A 25,236-nucleotide genomic window follows, 5' to 3' on the forward strand; every position below is an offset into this window, starting at 1 on the left:
ACTGTAGTGCTATTATTCAAGATCCATCTACCTTTCTTTGAGAGAAGGTCTCTCAATGGTCTGGAAATTGCCAAGTAGGCTAGGTTGGCTGGCTAGTCAGAAAGGGCCAGGCATTTTCTTATTTCTGTGTCCTCAGTGCTGGGGTTCCAAGCATATGCCACCATGAATGGACTCTTTCACCTGTGTTCTGAGTACTGAACACAGGTCTGTACACTTGCAAAGCAAATACTACCAACTGAGCCATCTCCCCAGTCAAACTCTGATGTGGGATTCCCCTCTGTATGCTGTGAAAATCATTGGTTAATAAAGAAACTGCTTTGAGCCTATTGCAGAGCAGGACAGAACTTAGCTAGATGAGGAAAACTAAACTGAATGCTGGGAGAAAGAAGGTGGAGTCAGAGAAGTCATGTAGCCCTGCCAGAGACAGATGTCAAAACTTTACCTGGTAAGCCACAGCCTCATGATGATACACAGATTAATGGAGATGAGTTAATTTAAGATACAAGTTAGCCAGAAATATGCTTAAGCTATTGACCAAACAGTATTGCAAATAATATGGTCTCTGTGTGATTATTTCGGGGCTGAGCAGCCAGAAAACAAACAAGCAGCCTTCTACAACAATATTGGTGTACCAATATGGTTGACTGTATCCACACTAAACCTGAGAAAGCTTGGAAAGAAATTCTAGAAACAAAAGAATAGAGTTAATCATCGCTTAATGCCATGGTTCCTTTAAGAGAGGTTTTACTAATTCAGTGGTAGCAGAAGAAATGTCTCACAGTTTTGAAACAGCGGCTTTCTGGGCTGTGCTGCCAGTGTGAACTCTGGCTTTTTCAGGAGACCAAGCATTTGAATGGGGTTTGTTGGTAACGTGCTGCAAGTTACTTGGTGGCAGCATGTGCCAAGTGGTTATCAAAGTTGAGGTGTTAAGGACAGCTCCCACCAGGCAAACTCAGGCAGTGAAAGGACTTCTACCTTTCAGACTGGGTGGAGCAAGCAGGTAGAACCATATCTGCACTAGCAACACTGCAGTGTTGGTTTTTAAGAAGCACTTAGCATTTTAACAAGTCATTCTGGTCAGAAAAGTAGTAAAGATATGCAATAAGGACAGATTCAGACATAAAAGACCTCTAAATGAGACACAGTGTGTTTAGAAAATGTACATAGGCTTGGGAGAAGAAAAAGAATAAAGAGACAGTAAAGATAATATAAACAAGAACAGTCATAGATTAAAGGAGTAAAGATAATAAAATAAATATTAAAAAGTAATAGAGAAGAAACAAATTAAGATATGTGTAGATAGAATATACACAGAGGCTGGATTATATATATTATTGTGTTTTCTTTGAGTTTTTTGACTGTTAAGGAGCTAAGTACAGAGAGACATTTTGTTGTACAGACTGCTAGACTAAGCCAGCATATATACTTTAAAGATATCATGACTTCAAAATTTGGGTCTAGGGATTTGTAGCTTTGGAAAAGATGTTCTTTTGTTTCCACAGAAGAACCTGTGGATTAATCTCAGACCAATGTGGTTTGATGGACCAAGACTACCCAAAAGGTCACCATGAAAACCACCCAAAGTACTTTGCCCAACAAAAAGCAGAAAGCAGTTTGTAGAGAACTATATCCAAATTCCCAAATATTGTTTATTCTATATGTTATAGAGATGGACACTTTGCATTGGTATAAATCTTGGTCTATTGATACAAATTTAAGGTAAATTTTGTGATGCGATATATATATATATATATCTGCTCTTGATTAAAGTATTGTGTTTATACAACTCATTTAAAAATGTAATGTATAATTAAGAAATATAGATCAATAGATAGTCATCGATAATAGTCAAGATTGTAGTCATATTAGTTAGGTTTTCTAGATATATATTTATATATTTCAGTTAGATAGGTATTCTTCAAATCTTTCAGAGACCTTTAGAATATAGCATATAAAATGTTTTAATAACTTAGGACTGTTCATGACAATGAAACACATCTACTTCTGGTAGCACCAATTACTTCAAGAGGAAGATGGGCATCAAAGAGGCTCCTCATAGAGCTTGTTAGTCATTTGGGCAAGAAACTGCTCTTGCTTAGACTGGTTGATGTTATTCTGTATGAACTGGACATGCAGGACCCACGGAGAAATGACTGCTGAACTTGCCTAAAGATGAGATGATTTTTTGGGGTTTCTGCTTCATGAAAGAGTCTGCCAGACATTCTGCAGGACACAGAAGAAAGTGACTGACAAACCCGCTTCATGTGAAAGTCTTCTGGATACTATTGGCCTGTGGTCTGAAGATTGGATGCCCCAATGTTACAGAAGAACTTTGGGTGACTGTTCAGGCAGTGAGATGTCTCTGTCAATTCTAGAGTTTTGGAAGTTGCTTACAATGTACTTCCTTGTTTATTTAGGTAACACTATATCTTCTGGAGTGTTTGATGGAGCTGAAGAACAGATAGTTATAATTATTGTCCTCCTTAGTTATGATAAAAGTAGATACAAACATTGTAACTATAATTTTTGCTTAATACCTGTTTTGTTATGTAATTTTACTATGTTAATATTAAAACCTTCCTTTTTATTTAAACAGAAAAGGGGAGGTGATGTGGGATTCCCCTCTTTATGCTATGAATACCATTGGTTAATAAAGAAACTGCTTTGAGCTTATTGCAGAGCAGGGCAGAACTTAGCGAGGCGAGGAAAATTAAACTGAATGCAGGGAGAAAGAAGGCAGAGTCAGAGAGAAGCCATGTAGCCCTGCTGGAGACAGAAGCCAGAACTTTATGCAGTAAGCCACAGGCTCACGGAGATACATAGAACCTTCATCTTGCTAGTATCCCAAGTGATGAACAAAGGAAGGCAATGGAAACCTCTGTGAGCTTGGTGGCATTTTTATGAGTATATTCTGAAAGCTATTTTCAGGATTGAAACATAGCTACTTTCCACAAATAGCTTTATTATTTAAAAAATTTCAGGTAAATATGATAAAACCATAATGATTTGCTAACTATGGATACCAGAAATGCCCATGTATTTTTTTTTTATCAGTTTTGTAATGTGTTTTCTGGAAACACATAACTGAGCATGTTAAAAAAAAAAAAAAAGCCAAAACATGACCTTTTACACCTGGTGACACGTCACAGATGGAGAGGTCAAAAGTCCTAGAAGGTAAGCCACAGCTTTTGCTTTGCTCAATGGACATGATGTAACTAACCATCAAATTGCCTTCTAAACAACTATGTATAACCAAGGATTGCCACTGCTGTCATCTTTGTCTAGAGAGCTGTTTTTGTTTGTTTGTTTGTTTTGTTTTTGAAAGCTTGGGGACCATTAACTGCAGTGGCCCCCAATAGATCAGACTGCAAAACTTAAATGATTGTTGAATGCCACACCACAAACAAAACGTCACAGCTCAGGTAGCATCGCTGAAGAGAGGGCAGGAAGAACGTAAGAGCAGGATCAAGGAGTAGAGCGTTCATCTTCTGGGTGTGATATGACTGCGGTGATCCTTGGCCTCGCAGCATCTGTGAAGCCTGCACGAGACCTCAGGCTCTGCACAGAGCAGGCCTGTCAATCTCTGTCCCCCAGGGAGAAGGTGTTCATGAGGCCCCACCCCTCTCTGAGGATTCACGGACAGTAACGGTCGCTAGGAGAGCTAGAGCCATCCTCTTCAACAGTGTATAACTTTCTGTATGGTGCCCATGCTCCTGCAACCAGCCCTAATGAAACTAACCGGGACACCCCCCCACACATACACACATACAGGGTGGGTGATGGGGCTTGTTGGGAAGAAGGAGATCAGTGGGATGGGGACAAGAGGGGTATGGCAGTGACGACACTATATACATGTGTAAAATGTCACACTGACACTCGTAATTGCATTTAATTAATATATACTGATAACTAGTCACTAAAAGAAGCAGAACAACTGTAAGACAGAACAATCATATATCTTATGGCATTTACAAAGGGTTTAGTTTGTCTCTGCATTTGTTAAAAATGTGAGACATTCGATTCTCAGTTTGTAAAGCCAGGTTTGAGATAACATGCAATTTCAAGATAGAGTTATGAAGATATTCAATTTGGTGACACGGTGCCAAACGTTAATAGAAATCACCCCCCAGGAAACCCGAAGTCCTTCCAGCATCGTTGGCCCCATGCTGCCAATTCATCACACTTAACAAGGTGTACCGAGAAGAGAAGAGCTGAGTCCCTACCTCCCGGGGACAAATGATCCTCTTGGGACGAGGTGCCTCTTGCTGCAGCTGATACACTGCCAAAAACAAAACAAAACAAAAAAAGATGATTATAATTAGGAAACCACATTGCATAAGCAATACACCTTCACATATTCTCAGTGAGGTTCATCCTCAGGACAATATAGATAGAAATCATCACCACCAACAACAATCAAAAAAACAATTTGAAAAAAACCCAACAAACTAACCCAGGGTATAGACACATTCTGCGGACCAGGCGAAGTCAGAGTCAGCTCATTTATATGGAAATTAGTCACTGAATGCAAACTGGCAAAATTGATTTTTTTTTTTTTTTGCTCTTATAAAGCCAATTTAGCTTAATAATTGTTGCTGGCGTTGTTCATTCTGTGGCTTTTTTTGGAAGACTAGATGCAGGTAAAATGCTTTTGATTATTTTAGAGATGAAATTCTGCTCGTGAGTACCTGAGTGTAAGATGATATAACAATCTCCATGAATTTAAATGCTGATGGTTTCTGACATGGCCAGGGAAGAGCTGGCATCAGGGACTGTCATTTTCCGAGATACTTCAGTTATGTACAAAGACGCTGGATTCCGTGAATGAAGGAAATACCAAATCTCTCTGTATCTGTCTCTTTTTCTAGATCTCTCTCTGTCTCCTCCCAATCCACCTGCCCCCGCCACACACACACACACACACACACACACACACACACACACACACACACACATACCCCTCCACCTTTGCCCTGACTCTCACCATGGATTCTCATTCAACTGACCACTTCCCATCTGTTGTCATTTCTCTTTCCCGGGTGCTCTCAGATCTTAAGGAATAATTATCTGAACCTACTTAAGTGAGAGGGATATATCCCAGCTAATTTTTTGTCAACTCACAAACCAGGGTCATTTGGAGGGAGGAATATTCATTGAGAAAATGCCACCATAAGACTGACCTAGAAGCAAGTCTGTGGGGGCATTTTCTTGATTAATGACAGATATGGGACACCTGGCCAACTATGGGTAGTGCACCCTTGGACTGGTGGTCCTGGGGTATATAAGAAAACAGTTTGAGCAAGTCACGGAGAGCAAGTCAGTAAGCAGCACTTCTTCATGGCTTCTGTTTCCGTTCCTGCCTCCAGTTTCTGGACCTGAGTTTCTTTCATAATTGACTGAGATAAGGACACAGAAGGTAAATAAGCCCTCTCCTCCTCAAGTTGCCTTTGTTCATGGTATTTTTGATTACATCACACGAGCTAGAACACAGGCATGCATGAAACATGTATGACTGCATACAACACAGCTCACCAGACAATTATCTAGGGTTTTTCAGACTGTTCAGATGACAAGGAAAGATTTTTCTTCTGTTGGACTAATCTGAATTACCCAATCCATCCCTTCCTTCCTTCCTCTTTTAATCCCTCCTTTTCTTTTTTCTTTCTTTCCTTCATTTCTTCAAGCTGGTGTTAAACCCAGGGCTTTCTATTTGTCTAGGCAAGTGCTCTACCTCTGAGCTGAACCTCAGCCCTGACTATTCTCTTTAAGGGAATGGCTACCCTGTGCCAATTCCTTCAGGCTCTAGTGCCATGAAAATAGAGGTTGGAAACAAGCCAAGTTCATCTTACATGCAGAATATTGAAAAGGAAAAACTAATTTTAAACAGAATAAGTCTATAAAAAGGTAAAATTTAAATTCTGTAAGGTATTTTAAGAAAATACAATAATATAAGTACAGACTTCTGATTTAATCTGGGTCCTAAAAATAAAACAGAAGAATCTAAAGGAGAGGCAGCCAGTGTATAAATACAGACATGAAAACTATGGGAAGTCATCTATAATTACAACCGCTCCCTAGTGACTTCAGTCCAACACGGATGTTTCCTTACCCAATTAAGTGTGGATTCCACAGTACCAGCATAGAGCAAGCCAGGCACCCTTTCCCAGTGTTGGAATCTGCTGTATTTCAAGTGTGAGCTGCTCACATGCATGATCCACCCAAGGAAAACCTCACCCATGTGTGGAAAGACAGCAGAGCTCAGTATCACTTCTGGGCTCAGAAAGACTCCAAGAAAGACAGCTAAAAAGATGGCCTCAGACAACTGACTCCCATCTGAAGGAAAAGCCTGTGGGTCCTGACGAAGCAGTGTAAGGGAAGGTGGGGGTGCCGGAGGGATGATGAGCGGTGGGTACACACCACTGCCAGTCTGTGGACTACTAGATCCGTGCTCCTTTTCCTTGGATTCTGAGGTACCACCCCCTCATCTTTCCTCCTATTTGGGTTTGAAGTTCAGGTCTACTGCTCCCTCGTCTTCCTCTACCCCTCATACCACAGGAGGTACCCACGCTGGATCTCAGACCTTCTGAAGGCCCCATTCTCCCTCCCCCTCCCTCAGACACTGCCCGCATCTAACACTTGATGTGTGATTTACAGTTACAAGGCTCCATTTTTTACACAGAACCATTCCTGAAGTACCAGGCCATAGGCCCGATATCCCAGAGATCTGCTGATGGGCGCCAAGGGCTTGAGTTCAAGAGCTGAGTGTCTGGCACAGTGTCTGACACACGCTCTCACCTCACCACATACCATAATCTTTGCTTAACTAAGTTGGTTTTCTCTTTTTCCAGATATACAGCATTCTCTTCAACTTTAGGGCCTTTGTACATGGGGCGCCCTGCCTCTATGCTATCTGCCCATCTTCCTTCTGCATCTCCAGATCTCTGTTCCTCATCAACACAACTTCAGTTCAAATATCAACCATATGCAGCATATTTTCTGATTCTCTCACAGCACATTAAAGACATCAGCCATTCTGTGCCCTTATAATGCCCGGTTCTTCCTTTGCATGGCTTGTCCCATTAGGTTACTGTAGCAACAGTAACTGGAATGAGCTGTGCAGAGGACTGTCTCTCTTCCTGAATGTCCTGATGCAAGGAAAGTGATTATGGTGCTTCTGTCTTCTCTCTCAAATATTTATTGTGGTGCTGTGGCCATAAATCAAATCAAATCATATCCATCTGTGAGAAGTCTGTCAGATTTTGTGAGAAATCCAGAAAAGAGAAATATTTGTATGAAACAGGAAAGCAAATGTGGAGTTGGCAAGATACAAGCTCTTCTAACACCAGGAGGGGAGGAATCGCTGCCTGAGCTCCAGTGCACCTTCCTGTGGACCTGGCTTCTTGAGTGAGGACCGTGGAGCTCTCTGGCCTGATATGGATGTTCTATTTAGTTAGAAAAGCAAGGTAAAAAAAAAAATACAGACCACAGAGACCACTTGCAAGGGCCGGTCCTTCCTCCCTGACTCCAATCCCTGCCTACTTCAGCAACCCAGTTTTTATCCTTTCTGTGGACCCTGCCAGTGCCCCCTTCATAGCCTGACTCCATTCCTTTATGTTAGTCCCCAGTGCCTAGAAACACATTCTACCAGGGACTCCCAGTGGCCATCGCTAGCAGGGACTCAGAAAGTTCTTCCTATCAGGCAATCCACAGCTAGACACAGTAGAATAAAATGATGGAAACAGCTCAACATGTGAAAGTAAAAAACAGACCATTAAACAAAAGCCAAGCAGATAAAACAGAGAATAAAAATTTAGGGACTCAAACAAAAATTTCAGAAGTAAACCTTACTAAGAGATTATAAGACATGGAAGAGAGAATCTCAGGCATTGAAGACCAGAGCAAAGAGATGTTTGCTTCTGTCAAGGACAATGATACATCTAAAAAACCCAGGCACAAAATAGCAAGAAAATCTGGGACACTATAAAAAGAGAAAATTCACAATTAAGAATGAAGGAAGGATAAAAAACATATCAAAGGCACAGAAAATCATAGAAGAATATTTCCCTAGCCTAAAAAATGAGGTACCTATGCAGGCAGAAGAAGTACACAAACTTCCATACAGGCTGATCCAGAAGAGAAATTCCCCATGATACATAATCATCAAATCACTAAATTATAGAACAAAAAAAATATAAAAGTTGCAAGGGAAAGATTAAGTAACATATGAAGACAGACCCATCTAGAATAACACCCAATTCTTAGTGGAGACTTTAAAAACCAAAAGGGCCTAGACAGATGTTCTACAAACTCTAAGAGACTACAGATGCAGGCCATACAACCACATACAACAAAAAATTCAATCACAATAGAAAAACATTTCACAATAAAGTCAATCTGAAGCACTATTTATCCAAAAATCCAGCTCTATAAAAGGCACTAGAAGGAAACTTCAACCAGAAAACAAAAGAATAAATATTCCTAGACCATCAAATCAAAAGATGAGGAAAATAACCCACAGAGATAAAGGGAATCAACAAAGAGTGTAATTCACAAACATAACTCTCAACAACCATGGTCTCAATTCACTAAGAAGTCACTGACTAACAGATTGGATTTAAAAACAGAATCCATCTTTCCACTGCATCTAAGAAACACACTTTACCATTGAAGACAGACATCACCTCAGGGTAAAAGGACGGACAAAGACATTCCAAGCAAATGGGCCTAAGAAGCAAGCCGTCAGAGCCATTTTAATATCTGACAGTGCAGACTCACATAAAAACTAGTCAGAAGAGATAGCGAAGGACACTACATACTCATCAAAGGAAAGAAAAAGCTTCGCCAAGAGGACATTGCTATTCTAAACATTATGTGTGAAATACAAGAGCACCCAAATTCTTAAAAGAAAGACTTCTATGGCTAAAATAAATATTGACCCTCACACAGCGATAGTGGGAGACTTCAGTACCCCATTCTTTCCAGTAGACAGGTCATTCAGACAAAAACTGAACAGGGAAATGCTGTAGCTGAATGATATCATTAATCACACAGACCTAGCAGATATTCACAGAACATTTCATACAGGCACAAAAAATTATTCCTTCTTCTAAGTACCTCATGAAGCTGTCTTCAAAACTAATCACAATGCTTGTCACAAAGAAAGTCTCAACAAATACAAGAAAACTGAAAGAGCGCTCTGCACCCTGTCAGAGCACCACGGATTCAAGATGGAGGTCAACAACTACAGAAGACTTACAAACTCACAGAAACTGAACAACTCACCACTGAATGAAACCTGGGTTAGAACATAAATCAAGAAGACACTTAAAAACTTCCCAAATGAACGAAAATAAAAACACAACATACCCAAACTTATGCAACACAATGAAAATGGTTCTAAAACATAAGTTCACTGCACTAAGTGCCTTTATAAACATGTTGGAGAGCTCTCATACTAGCAACTTAAAGGCAGATCTGAAAGTTCTAGAACAAAAAGAAGAAGAAATCATACCAAAAAAGGAGTAGACAGCAAGAAATGAACTCAGGATTGAAATCAATTAAATAGAAGCCAACACATAGAAAAAACAATACAAAGAATCAACGAAACAGAATTGGTTTTTCAAGAAAATCAGTAATATTGATCAACGCTTAGCCAAATCAACCAAAATATGGAGAGAGGATCCAAATGAATAAAATTAGAGATAAAAAGAAGGACATAAGACAATATAGAGAATTCTAAGGACATACTTTAAATATCTAATGGATTTCTTGGTATATGCTACCTACTAAAATTAAATAAAAAGCAAGACAAGATAAGCAATATGAACAGACCTATATCCCCTACTAAAATAGAAGCAGTAATTAAAAGTCTCCAACCAAATGCTCAGAGCCAGGTAAATTTAGCATAGAATTTTACCAGATTTTCAAAAAAGAAGTAAAGTCAGTACTCTTCCAATTATTCCACAAAGTAGAAGGAGAAGAAGCATTGTGTAATTCCTTAAGAGACCACAATTACTCTGATACCCAAACCACAAAAAGATACAACAAAGAGAAAATTACAGACAAATTTCCTTTAACACAGATGTAAAAATTCTCAGTCAAATATTTTCAAACCAAATCTAAAAACACATAAAAAAGATGATCCACCACGATTAAGTAGTGTGCTGCCTAATTTTATGTCAACTTAAAGCAGGTTAGAGTAGGGAACCCCAATTGAGAAAATGCCTTCATAAGACTGGGCTATAGACAAGCCTGCAAAGCATTTTTTAAAATTAGTGATAGATGGGGGAAACCCAGTCTATTGTGGGTAGGGCCTCCCGTGGGCTGGTGGTCCTGGGTTCTATAAAAAGCAGACTGAGTTAGCCACGAAGAGCAAGCCAGTAAGCAGCACCTCTCTATGGTCTCTGCATTAGCTCCTGCCTCCATATTCCTACCCTGTCTGAGTTTCTGTCCTGATTTTATTCAGTGATGGACTATTGATGTGGAAACATAAGCCAAATAAAACCTTCTCTTCCTGAACTGCTTTTGGTCATGGTATTTTATCACAGCAATAACAACCCAAACTAGGACACGTAGGATTCATCCCAGAGACGTAGAGATGGTTCAACATACAAAAAGTGATTAAATGTATCCCTCCATAAAAAAAAAAAAACAGACTGAAAGGTAAAAAATAAAAACAAACAAACAAAAAACCCCACAAGATCGTATGATTAGATGCAGAAAAAGCCAAGGACAAAACCCAACATTGCTTCATGATAAAAGTCCTGGAGAGATTAGAAATACAAGGAACACAATTCAATATAATAAAGACAGTTTACAGCAAGTCTACAGCCAGCATATACCTACATGGAGAGACACTCAAGGCATTTCCACTAAAGGCTGTCCACTCTTTCCATACCCACTCATTACTGTGCTGCTATGAGGACCAGCCTTCTGCAGCTCAGTAATTATGGGGGAGCCACGGAATCAGTGAACTAATCACTCAATTTGACTTCTCTATCTGAGGGAGTAAAACTTAATTCCCTGGGGCTGAAGAGTGGGGCAAACTTAACTCTGGGGCCAGCAAATAAAAGGGAAATACATCCCACCCACCTCTATCCATATGGATCCCTCTGTGTAGTCTTCATTTTTCTCTTACAGCTCATATACCCCAGCAAGACCTTTCAAGAAGTCTAAAAGTTACAGCGTGGTTACATTCTACTTTAAGTGAATGATTGCAATGAATACAAGTAAAAAACCAGCGTATTAAAAAAATTATACCCAAGAACCCACATACATTCATGCACAAGTGACTTGTTAAAGGTTAACAAAGTGTAAGCAAGCTAGGTATTTTTCTCAGCCAATTCTTTTACTGGCAGGCTACAGTCTGCAATTACAAAGAAAGAATCAGTCATTTTATTATTTATCTCAAAAGATAATCTTATTTTTTAAAAAGTCTTAAAAGAATCACAAACTAAACTTTTATATATGAAAAACAGTCTCTACTTTAAATCCTGGGGGGGGGCGGGTATACCCATTCATCAACACCCTTTTTATAGCAGGGAGCTGAGGGCAGAAATGGGCACAAGGAATTAATTATCACCCTTCATCACCAACCCATGCTAGCAAGAAGGGTACATCAGCCAGCAATAGCCAGGCTGTCACTGTTTTTGTTTCCTGACATTGAGTCCCTCACCCAACTACTGAAATTGTGCCTTTCTAAGCCTTCAATTGTTCCCCAAGATTTTCTACCTCAAAACCATTAATTTAATTTAAAACAGCTTAACCTAACCTTAAGTCATTATTTAAAGTTTTGTTTTAGCTGTGATATACACTGAAACCTATGAACACATCTTTTAATATTACGATTAAAAGAACTTGAGCTAGCCTGGCTTTCAGGACTCAGCTGTTTTCCCTAATCATTAACCCAAGCCACAGTCTACTTAAGAGAAACTCCTAAGTCTTAGCTGTGTGACACGTTCTTGCTCTTATTTTCTGACCTCTGCAGCCCCTGCTTTATTAGGGACAGGGGCAACACTATATCCTGCCTTTATCTATATTAATTTTTTCACTAAACTAATTTCTATCATAAATCCTGTACTATATTTGTTTAAAACCCTTAACCACCAAAATTCTATTTAAACTAACACTATTATTGTATAACATCATTATTTCAGTTAAGCAGTACAGCTTCAGAGAAAATCATCTTCATAATAATGCACAGGTAAAAATGCCCAGTAGAACAGGATATTTCCACGAGATAATCACACTACATAAAAGGCAGTGGGTGATCCCCCAGCTCCCATTCATGTCACATACCAGAGGAGAATGGAAGCGGAAAACATGTGCAAGCACAGCAGTAGCAACAGACATTATGGAGCCAAAGCCCTTGGGGCCTTGCCCTTCCGAGATTTGCCCATCAGTGCCTTGCATTCTGGTTGGCCAATCCCCTGAAGCTCAAGTGCTACCTGCTACTCCTCTGACATGGCCACAGGCAACCTAGTACTTGAAGTCTTACCTATCACAATAAGACAACTGAAGGAGATAAAGGTGGATACGAATAGGAAAGGAAGATGTCAAGGCATCTTTGTTTGGAGATGATATGATTATATTCATAAAGAACCCTAAAAATTCCACCATAAAGCTCCTATAGCTGATAAACATTTTCAGCATAGTAGCAGTATATAAAAGCAAAACCTACAGAAATCAGTAGCCTTCCTATATATGAATGACAAATGGTCTGAGAAAGAAAACAGGGAAGTAATACCTTCCACAATAGCTTCAAATATGTATCTTAGGGCAACTCTAACCAATCAGCTGAAAGACTCATATAAAAAAAATACTAAGACACTGAAGAGAGAAATCAAAGAAGATATTAGAGGATGGAAAGATGTCCTGTGTTCATGGATCAGTAGGATAAATACAGTGAAAATGGACAATCCTACCAAAAGCAACCTACAGATTCAAATGCAATCCCCATCAAAATTTCAACACAATTCTTCACAGAACTTGAAAAGTCAATTTTTAGTTTCCTATGGACACACACACACACACATACACACACACACACACACACACAGAGAGAGAGAGAGAGAGAGAGAGAGAGAGAGAGAGAGAGAGAGAGAGAGAATAGCTATAACATTTCTAAAAAAATAAAAAAAAAAGAACTGCTGGATGTACCACCATTCCCAATCACAGTTGTACTACAATACTATAGTAATAAAACCAGCATGTACTGGCACAAAAGCAGACATGTTAATCAATAGAGTAAAGTTGAAGACCCATACAGAAAACCCTAGACCTATGAACATGAGATTTTTGATAAAGAAGCCATAAACATAGAATGAAACAAATTCACTAAAATGAAACAACAACAAAAAAACAGCAGCTTTAACAAGTTTTACTGGTCAAACTGGGTGATTGCATGTAGGAGAATATAAATAAATTCATGCTTATCACTGTCCACAAAATTCAACTCCAAATGGATCAAAGACCTCAACCAGAAGGACATCTGACAGAAAAGAAAGTGGGGAATTGTGTTGAACTCATTGGCACAGCAAACAACTCTTCGAACAGGATAATGCCACACCACCACTAAAAACAATAAATAATAAACGGGACATTGTGGAATTGAAAAGATTCAGTGTGGCAAAGGGCAAAACCATTCAGACAAAGTATCAGGCTACAAAATGGGAAAAGATTTTTATGAACTACTCATCCAACAGAGGGCGAATACCTAAAATATATAAAGAACTTAAAAACTAGACATCAAGAGAATAACCCAAATAAAATGGGGTAGAGATCTGAGGCAGAGAATTATCAAAAGATGAAACAAAAATGGCTGAAAAACAAAGAAATGTCCAACATCTTTAGTCACCAAAGGAAATGAAAATCAATTCTACTTTGAGATTTTATCTTCCATCAGTCAAAATGGCCATAATCAATAAAACAAATAACAGCTCACTGTGGTGAGTATGTGGGGTAAGGGGGTTACACATCCATTGATGGTGTGAGTGCAAGCTTGCACAGTCACTATCGAAATCAGTGTGGCAGGTTCTCAGGAAGCTGGGAAACAATCGACCTCAAGATTCAGTTATACCACTTTTGGGCATATACCCAAGGTGCTTCATTCTACTACAGAGACACTTGATACTCATTGTTGCTCTGCTCATAATAGCCAGGAACTGGAAACAGCCTAGATGTCTATAAGTAGATAATTCAATAAAGAAAATATGGTGCATTTACACAATGAACTATTACCCAACTCTTTTTTAAAAAAATGAAATTTGCAGGTATATAGATAAAGCTATTAAAAATTCACCCGCGGGTGGTGGTGGTGCACACTTTTAATCCCAGCACTCAGGAGGCAGAGGCAGATGGATCTCTGTGAGTTTGAGGCCAGCCCAGTCTACAAGAACTAGTTCCAGGATAGGCTCCAAAGCTACAGAGAAACCCTGTCTCAAAAAATCAAAAAAAAAAAAAAAAATCATCCTCAAGGAGGTAACTCAGACTCCAAAAGATAAACATGATATGTATTCTCTTATAGGAAGATGCTAGCTGGTGATTCATTGAAAAGCAGGCCACAATTTATACAAGTATAGTGGTTTTGTAGGAAGAAGAGAAGGATCTCCCCAGAAAGATGAAATAGAATAGATAGCTATGGGTGGAGAGGGGTAGGGAAGACTAGATTGGGAGGACCAAAGAGGGAGAGGAAGGAAAAACACAGATAAGGGAGGTAATATGGGGAGGGACAGATAAAATCAGAAGGGTCATATGAAAACCGGCTACTGTAGAGCTTCTTAAAATATATACATAGACTATGGAACAATCTTTGTACACTATAAATAGGTATTACTCTTATTAGTTAATGAAGATAGGACTAGTCTATAGTTAAGCAGGAAGAGACTGGGTGGGAGAGCCACACTAGGAGAACGCTGGGAAGAAGGACAGAATCTGAAGAGTTTCCAGCCAGACGCAGAAGAAGCAACACGGAAAGTACATAGATGAGGTAAATGAGCCTCGGGACAGCACACAGATTTATAGAAATGGGTTAAGTTAGATGCACTAGCCAAAAACAAGCCTAAGCTATTGGCCAAGCTTTTATAATTAAGAAATCTTGTGGTTATTTGGTAGCTGGCAGTTTAGACAAAAAACTCCTCCTACATACATACATGAATGAAATGTAAATGGAATCACCAAACAACAGGGGAGACAAAGACCCAATTAAACATCTCACCCACCAAATGAAACCTCCTGTGTTGGGAATGGTTTACATCTAATTGGATTGTTCAACAAAGGGGCCCCATAGAACTCCCCAAGCAACCTAGGCTATTGCCAGGATTATTGGTTTCTCTCTACAAACTGACCATAGGGCCCTACTGCTGAAGTTAACACCTAGGTAAGTCACTGAACTCACAGAAGTCAAGGTAGTGCCTACCTAGAGTTACTCCTACTAACTAGTGTTAATGGTACCAGAAGAAGAGAGGTAAACACCAACCCAAGTACAAACCCTTGGATCTACAATGTGATCTACCTGCATGATATAACAGTGTAATAGAGACACAGGAGCCGTGGGAGTAACCAACCACTATCTGATTGGATTTAAAGCCCAGCCCACGAAATGAAAACCATACCCAACATTGTTTAAATGCCCACAAACCTGAGACTGGATAGGTCAGGGACCTAGAGGAAAACCAAATATTACTGTTTCTGTTTAAGGAATGTAGCAATAAAATGACTTCTATGGACATTCTGCCATACTTAAAGATCAGTGTCTTGCTCAGCTATCGTTAGAGAAACTTCTTGCAGTTGATGGAACAAATACAGAGACCCACAACTGGACAATGTGTAGGGAGTGAAAGATGTTAGATTACTCAGTCCTAAATGGGATGTCTCCATTAAACTGTGCCCTCAGGGTTCAGGGAACTCTGTGGAAGAGGAGGTAAGAAGCATCACCAGTAGTGATGGAAGACACCGAGGAACAAGGACTTCCAGACACAATAGGACAGGTGCACGTATAAACCCTCAGATGCTGAGGCTGCATTCACAGGGCCCACACAGCTCTCAAGCAGATGGGAGCTCAGCACTGAGATGAGAAGTGGACACAAGTGCCCATCCCTAATCTGGACACTATCTCCAAGTGAAAACACTTACAAAGGAAACACTTGTTTTCTCCAGTGGGGTCTCACTGGGTATACAAACCACACATCAGGGGGCAGGCCCCATGCCATGTAATATATGGCCAACACAAAATGAACTCAGCTGTATTTTTGGAGATTTTTTTCTCTTATAACCTTTTCTCTGTGCTTTATTGTCTTTTGCTTATATATTATGGTTCAAAATAAGGGTGGGGGGAGATACAGTGCACAGACAGTCCCCAGGACCCAGGTCCTCCTTACCTGGGGATTCACTGAACACTCACTGAAGACATTTGGAAACAAACTACGCCCATACTGGACATGTATTTCTCTTTCTTATCAGTGTTCCCAAACACTTGAAAAACTACTGTTTACTGGTACGGGAGAATTGTCTGTATTCATGTTTTAAATAAACACTGATTGGCCAGGCAGGAGTATACGCAGGAAAACCAGACAGGAAGTAGAAATGACGTAATGAGAACAGGAAAATTCTGGGAAGGAGGAAGTTTCCTCTCACTCCCGCCCAGACCACCGAAGCAGCAGGATGTGATCTGCCCCACTAAAAAAAGGTACTGAGCCACATGGCTAACATAGATCAGAAAAATGGGTTAATCAAGATGTGAGAGTTAGCCAATGAGAGGCTAGAGCTAATGGGCCGATCAGCTTATAATTTATGGAGACCTATGTGTGATTTTCTTTGGTGTTAAACAGTTGTGGGGTACTGGGCAGGACAGAAAACACAAACAACAAGCCAGGCTCCCTCATGTTACAGTTTACATGGAATTTCACATTGCATTTGGCACTGAAAGTCATCTGGGGCAATCTGATATCTATAGGAGGCTGTGAGTATATCGTGTGCAAATACTAACCATATGACTTTATAGACAGGTCTGGGGCATCTTTAGCTTTTGCATCTGCAAGAGCTCCACAGAAAGCACAGAACTGCTTTATCTACACACATACACACACACACACACAAGCTTGCGCGTGACACATGGTTCCATTATAAGAAGGATATAAGAAATAGTTTAGATTCATTCTTGCTTATGTCTGTATAAATAAACTCTGGCAGGAACAAGGAAGTCATGAAAGCAATTGCCTTTGAAAGATGAAAAGACAGCGAAGACAGCAGCAGAACAAAGAACTTCCCCATGAATATCTTTCTAGTGTCTTGATTTGGAAACTCTGAGTAGATATCGCTTATTCAAAAATAAGATAAAGGCTCTGAGAGATAGGGTCAGGAAGACTGCTGGTAAGAGGGGAACATACCGATAAGTTGGCCAGTAACAGAGTAGCAAGGACTCTTGCTTTCTGCAGAACCCCAGGGAGGCTGCGCCAGGAGTCCCTTTGTCCCCCTTGCAGAAGCAGGCCACTTACTCCTTGGCAGGCTCACAGCAGGATGAGGCCTAAGAGAGGGTAATGCAAACCACAGAGGCTGCTCCTACACTACAGAGGTTTAGATCCAAGGGGAGAAAAAACCCCACTTCACCCCTCTTCCCATTCTCAGTGCTTCCTGAAGCCAACAGTTCTATGGGGACTTGGGATGGGTTTGTGAACACCATCTATGATGGAGGAGTCGAAGGACAGGCATCTGCCACAAGACAAGAGCAGCCTGACCTACATACTCCTTTGCGGGTCACATCAGCAAATGTATGAGCATCTGCTATGTCCCAGGCACCATCGTTAGCACTACGTGGAGGCTTGGAGGATGAACAGGATGCATGCACAGAGAAGGGGAGGGCTTCCTAAGAGCCTGCCAGTGAGTCCAGAAAACACTTGTGTGTCTTTACAAACCCCAGAAAACAACTTTGGTATTGTTTACATCCTTGCTTTTCTGATGAGGAAAGACATACGGAGAAGTTAATTATCTGTGTGAGGACACTCAGCTGCACTGCGACCTTTGATTGCAAAGTCCTGGTCTCGTTGTTCCTGTACCTCAGGCCCTTTGCACTTGCCGCTCCCTCCAACTGTGGATCATTCCTGAGGCATCCATAAAATAAGTCACTGCATCCAGGAAGGTCTCCATCCTTCCCTTGGTGTCTCCGGGAAGCCTGCACAGCTGGGCCTGTGCAGAACACAATCCTCACTGGGCTCTCTCTGCTCCTTTGTTTCTAAACAACACTGGTTGCCACAAACACCACTAAGAAATAAAAGGCAAATCTTGATTTCTTGTATACTCTCTGTCCTGACTATAGTGTGGGTCACAAGGACAACTACTTGGCTTTGGTTGCTGCAGTATCCCCAGCACTAATAACAGAGAATTTGATCAAGGAATGGCTGTGCCTTCGAGGAGAATCTGGTTCTATGAGGGAGTCATGTAGAGACACAACATCCACGTGGGACAAGAGCTTCAAGGACTGGCACAAGAGGAAGACATGCAGCTTCCCTGGGTCATCAGGATAAAGGACCATGGGTCTTTCTTTGAGATACGGGGTGGGGGGTAGCTTCAGGTACAGACGAAAGGCTGACAGGAAGAGGGAGTCTCATGGGAGAAAATGCCTCTGCCAAATTGGTCCATGGGAAAGACTGTTGGGGTGTTTTCCTTCTCTCTTGAAAAATTATTTCTTTTATTTTTAGATTATAATTACATCATTTCTCCCTCCCCTCTCCTCCCTCTAAGTCTTCCCATGTATTCCTCCTTTGTTCTCTTTCAAATTTATGGTCTCTTTTTATTAACTTAATATATACATATATGAGCATGTATGTACATAGATATCCCTAAATACAACTTGCTCAGACTGTATAATGTTACCTGTGTGCATGTTTTCAGGGCTGACCATTTAGTATTGGATAGCCCACTGGTGTGCTCTTTCCTGGGGAAGACCGTTTCTCCCACTCTCAGTGTTCCTAGCTGCCTGCAGTTCTTTGTGTGGGGATAAGGCCTCATGAGCTTCCTCCCACCTGTGTTAGCATGTCTATTGCCCTTGTTTGGTTTGTTTAGGCAGTCACTGGTGAGACTTTATGGGTGAAGCTTCTGGCATTCCGATAATACAATATCACAGCAAATTCCTTGTTTCTCTGGCTCTTACAATCTTCCCACCCCTTCCTCCGCAATAATCCCTGAACTTTAGGTACAGGAGTTGTGGTGTAGATGTATCAGTTGGGACTGGGCTCCACAACTCTGCATTTTGATTGGTTATGGTTTTCTGTGATGGTCTCCTTCTCTTACAAAGAGAGGTTTCTTTGATGAGGGTGAGAACTACACGTATCTACTTAGAGTGTAGTTAGGAACTATGCTGGTTTAGTAAAGTGACGGTTATAGTCTTTTCTTCCAAGACCCATGACTTCCTGGGTAGTTGGCTATGCTTCCAGTACCAGGAATAATTTCCCTCTTGTTGAGTGTGTCTTAAGTACAATTAAAGGGCTGTTGGTTACCGCCAAGGTGTGTAGGCCATTACTGCACTCTTAGGGTAATGGTGCCATGCTGGCCATTGCTGTGCTTCCTAGGCATCACAGCTGGGTAGGATTGTTGGTTGCATCCCTCTGGAAGCTGGCAGGACACCATGCCTTATGGCCCCATGAAATCTAGTCCTCTGGAAGACAATGAGATCAGTTCCAGCTCAGGGGTCTCTGTGCTCTGTGTCTTAAGTAGATAGAATCTTTAGCAATGAGGACTTCTCTTCTACCTCTGAGGGGCAACCAAGTACAACAGCAATAGCCTCTGTTTTCATGTCTCTTGGACAACCCTGAACAACAACTTAAAAAGGGGCTTCTCATGCCTAGTATTGTTTTTGTTGTAGCTGACGTTAGGCTATAGCCCTTGGATGGTTCACTGTCAGCCCAGACAGAAAATTTCATTTAAATTGTACATGTGTATTTAATCACAGACTTACATTTATTATATGTATTTTTAGGTAGATAGTCAGGACTATGATTCTTTATGGCTTTTTTCAACACCCTTATTTTACCACTCTTTCCTCCTTCTGTATTTATCTCCCCCTTTCTCCCTAATTAGAACCTTCTCCTTTTTTTTCATTTTCTTGATCAGATCACATGTACCCAGCTATTCCACTCTCTACTTTTCCCCCAGCCCGACCCTGCAATGATCCCTTTGATTTTTCTGGTTTCTACAGTACTCCAAGCTATGAAGATTTGGAATTAGGAGCCTCAGATGAGTGAGAACATACAATTATTGTCTTTCTGGGTCTGGGCTACATCACTCAATATGATCTTTCTAGTTCCCTCTGTTTACCTGTAAAGTTCGTGATTTCATCTTTCTTCACCACCGAGTAGTATTTCTTACTGCATCCGCACTACATTTTCTTTATCTACTCATCAGTTGTGTTGACTGTACAACATTTAGGGGTTTCCATTTCCTAGCTATTGTAATACTTGTCTGAGCAAGAATCTGTGGTATAGAACGCCCATCCTTTCGGGATATGCCAAGGAGAGGTGTACCTGGGTCGTATGGTAGATCTATTTTTAGCTTTTTGAAAATTCTCCACAATGATTTCCACAGTGAGTGGATCAGTTGGCAGTCCCGCCAAGAGTGAATGGTGTCATCAATTCTGTTGATCTTTGTTGTTCTTACTGGAGTAAGATGAAATCTCAGAGTTGTTTTGACTTGTATTTCCTTAATTGGTAGGAATGGTGAACATTTTTTTGAGCTATTTCTTAGTCTTTGCTGATTAATGATTGATGTGGGAGGACCCAGCTCACTGGTATCACCGGGCAGGTAATCGTAGGGTGTATAAGAAAGTAGGTCAGGGGAGCCAAGGAGAGCAAGCCTGTGAGCAGCATTCCTCCATGGTCTCTGCTTCAGTTCCTGCCTCCAGGTTCCTGCCTTGAGTTCCTGACCCCAACTTCCCTCAATAATGAACTATGATGATAAGCCAAATAAACCTTTTCCTCCTCAAACCACTTTTGGTCATGGTGTTTATCACAGTAACAGAAAGCAAACAAGGACACTATTCTTGCTAGGACTTTGCTGTAAGTCGGAATTTCTGGCATGTTCTCATTGACTCTTCTGATTCAATTTCCTCCATGACTTACTCACTCATGCTAATGAAGCCATGGAGATGTCTGCACTCTTTGAAGACACCAAAGTTACACAGACAACAGAACTACTAAATCAAGTTTCAAAGCCTGGATATCCAGGCCCCAAAGTCAGCAGGTGTCTAACATAATTGGTGGAAAGGTCTCAAGAGGGACTGGTTCCATTAGAATCTGGAAGTCATCATAAAATACAGATACCTGGTCTCCATCCCTGGCAAGATCCACTCTGTGAATCTGGAAGGAGCCTTCAGAATCTGTTCTGGACCTCTCCAGAAGATTCTAGTATACAGTCAGGGGTGGAGGCACTACCTTTGCCCCACTGAAGGAGGACCAGACAGGAGCACTGGAAAGCATGGAAGAGGGAAGACAGGGTTTTAATCACATAAAACAGAGATTGAGAAAGCATGCATGATGATAGAGCAAGAGGGAGAACACCCCAAATGAGAAGACACCATTGGTGGAACTGAAGGATGCAGGCAGTGGTGCACTTCTGAGCAGCATGCTTAATGTCAGTAGCCCAAATCCCAAAACCTCACCTTTTGGGGCCCTAGGCACTTTAGCATAGAGACATGCAGAATCACCAACCACACACCTGGAAACAGAAGCTTCAGCCATAGTCTGGAAGTGGAACAGGCCTCTGCAGACCAATAAGCCACAGAGGCATCCCTACACCTAGTCCCTCACACCGACATCCTTAACTGACAGCCCTTCTCTTAGCCAGAAGGCTACAGAATCCTAAGGCTTGCCCATGCTCTCTGAGCAGCAGAGTTTGGAAGGGAAGTCAACATACTACTTAAGTCCTGTGTCTCTGCCTCCAGAGGTTAATACAACAGCCAACTGCAGTGGAAACCAAACAAGCTTGGCAGCTTGCTATCCTAGCTTTCAGTAAGAGCCTGGCCATCGTTTGAAGGGTTAGTGAAAACAAACACCCATGGGAATAATTCTCCAAGGCACATTGAAGGTAACCGAAACATGTCACAAAGTCTGAAAGTGCCACTTAGTGATTTAACTCAACAAACACATTTCTCAAGCAAAAGGCAATAATGAACCACTTTTAAGGTGGTTCCATGAGTGGAGAGATGACATGGTAGAATCTGCTTCTGCAAAAATGTCCCATGCATACTGCAGGACTTCCCTGGACAGTGGAGGCAGGGGAGAGGTAAGGGGGAACACCTCTTCAGCACAGGAGAGAATTCTTCCACTGGACAAACCTGTTTGGCAGGGATAGTGGTCACTGAGGAATGTAGAGGTAGAGAAAGGGATGCCTAGCTACCCTTGAAATCTACTAATTGAGAAAGCTAATATGTTATTCTTTTCTCTAATGATAAACTTGACCCACCCTAACAACACAAGGATAAGTCTACATGTTTCTGTGGGCCATGTGGGAAAGCTCATCCCTGGATAGACCTGAACCCACTCAAAGCCATAAGCTCCTAGGACAGAGATGGGCCTCCAGGTTAGGCTCTACAGTCCACTCCCTTCTAAAGAGGTATGTGGATCTCTGAGCTGTGCCTTTCCTGTGGATAAGAGGTGAGCTATATCACCCTGCCCATTGCCATATCTTACAGGAAACTTCCCAGACCAGAACAGCTTATTGGTGCTGTGGGTGACTTCCCAGTCCCAACCTCACCCACAGCTACCACATAAAGGCCTTGCCTTGCTAACAAATCTTATCTTAAAATTTACTGCTCGATCAATGTCACCATGGCAACCCAAAGACAAGGCTTGTGGGGCCCCAAAGCAGGGAGCCAGGTAACTGTGTACATAAGCAAGACCTATGGGGTTTGACAAATTACAGACATACTACTTTTATGACTCACAGACTGGAATAGGATCAAAGAATAACTACTATCATATTCCTGTCAGGTGCCTCTGCTGTAGCAGTTCTACAGGGGGTGAGATTCCAAGCCCCTGTTTAGAAAGAGGTAGGCGCTCTGAGTGCCTGACCTCCCATTGGAGAAAGGCTCCTGGGAGAGCTGTCAGCCCCAGCATCTGTTGCCTGGCTGGCTTTTGGTCTCTCACAAAAGAAAACCTTAGATTATTCTCACAATGGTTGGCATTTGAACCTGTCAGCTCCAGGCCCACATTTCACACAGTTCTGACTTATCATTCAAATGTGGTTTCCTTATTATTTTAAGTGAATTCAAAAGTGGCTATTCTTTTAGGTTCTTAACTCCAACACTTTCTCAACGACTTTGCCCATGGTTTGGGGGTTGATCTTAGTAGTTGAGCTACGTATGTATGAAGTTTACGGCTAAGATGATCCCACTAAGCAAGTAATGATAGTGTCTGTCTCGTAAAAACTCAGCAAAGTCTTCTAATCTCACAAGGAGTGGAAGGAACAGAGATTTAGGGCCACCGTGTGACACTGGGGTTCCTTGAGTCAAGGAACTTAAGACACTGCCTTAATATGCATTGATTGAATGAGTTACTGAATGAAGGACAACATACATGCAGCACAGGAAAAGACAATCTCTAAAGAGCCTTACTGGCAAGTGTCCATGCCTGGTGGTTGTGCTTACCTCCCCAACACCTGCTCGCGTCTTCCCCCTCCCAGGGTTTCTCTACATTTTCTGACCATGATTTTTATAGTATTGATCCAGAAGTGGACGCTGATCAGCCTTGGAAAGTGAGCAGTTACCAACACCCTGACCACAGAGAGGAAGTCAGGAGTAAGAAAGTGAGGTCAATGAGGGCTGAAATTCAGTTCTGAAGCTTTGCCTGATGGGTTCATTAATGGATGCTCTCTTTGCCTGCTGTTTCCCAAACAGTGCTAATATCCAAGGTAGTCCTTGGTTGTCTGGTGATGACATTGGAAGAACACGTTACAATGTAGCTCTAGAAAAGTGAAACAGTAAAGGAAGATGGAGGAGTGGACAGGGTCATACCCAAAGCCAGTGTCTCTGGCCTTTCTAAAGTCAAGTCTATGTCACTGACTGGAAGAATCTGTTAATTTGCAGTCAAGAACATTACAATTAGCAATAAGCCAAAAACAAGTTTCTTAAAGTCAATCTTCAAGAGGAGACTAAGTTTTCATTAGGCATGCCATCCAAAAGGAGTTTGATGCTTCTTAACAACATCAAATAAGTGAAAATAATGGCAACCACTTGTCACTGACAACAAGGATCATTGTTTTCATATGACAGGCTTAGGTCTTATTTCTCACTAGCCGATGAGTCGGAGGTAGATGTGGGCCACATTATCGTCAGTGTCAATTTCGAGCATTTACCATTAGAAATAGCAATTGTAAAATGGGGCACTGAGCTGAACAGAGACTTTTCAACAGAAGAAGTTCAAATGGCCAAAAGACACTTAAGATCGTTCTCAACTTCCTTAGCAATCAGGGAAATGCAAATCAAGACAACATTAAGATACCATCTTACACCGGTCAGAATGGCTAAAATCAAAAACACCAATGATAGCCTCTGCTGGAGAGGTTGTGGAGAAAGGGGCACTCTCATCCATTGCTGGTGGGAATGCAAACTTGTGCAACCACTTTGGAAAGCAGTGTGGCGGTTTCTCAGGAAAGTCGGGTTCAACCTACCTCTCGACCCAGCAATACCACTATTGGGAATATACCCAAGAGATGCCCAAACATACAACAAAAGTATATGCTCAACTATGTTCATAGCAGCATTGTTTGTAATAGCCAGAACCTGGAAACAACCTAGATGCCCTTCAATGGAAGAATGGATGAAGAAAGTATGGAATATATACATATTAGAGTACTACTCAGCAGTAAAAAACAATGACTTCTTGAATTTTGCATACAAATGGACGGAAATAGAAAACACTATCCTGAGTGAGGTAAGCCAGACCCAAAAAGAAGAACATGGGATGTACTCACTCATATTTGGTTTCTAGCCATAAATAAAGGACATTGAGACTATAATTCGTGATTCTAGAGAAGCTAAATAAGAAGGTGAACCCAAAGAAAAACATATAAGCATCCTCCCGAATATTAACCTTCATCAGGCGATGAAAGAAGACAGAGACAGAGACCAACATTGGAGCACTGGACTGAAGTCTCACGATCCAAAGGAGGAGCAGAAGGAGAGTGAACACGAGCAAGGAACTCAGGACTGCGAGGGGTGCACCCACACACTGAGGCAATGGGGATGTTCTA

The 25,236-nt window shown here is 41.3% G+C and overlaps 1 protein-coding gene across 1 annotated transcript in view; it reads right to left on the reverse strand.

Annotated features, from left to right (window-relative positions):
• Positions 1 to 25,236, reverse strand: part of Chn2 (chimerin 2) — a 290,537-nt gene that overhangs the window by 116,102 nt on the left and 149,199 nt on the right. The window contains exon 3 of the mRNA XM_057770551.1: positions 4,224 to 4,279. Within this exon, the coding sequence (XP_057626534.1) occupies positions 4,224 to 4,279 (56 nt within the window). The remainder of the gene's footprint in view (positions 1 to 4,223; positions 4,280 to 25,236) is intronic.

Source organism: Chionomys nivalis, chromosome 1 (assembly GCF_950005125.1).
Source record: "Chionomys nivalis chromosome 1, mChiNiv1.1, whole genome shotgun sequence".
In the NCBI taxonomy this organism is placed as follows: Eukaryota; Metazoa; Chordata; class Mammalia; order Rodentia; family Cricetidae; genus Chionomys; species Chionomys nivalis.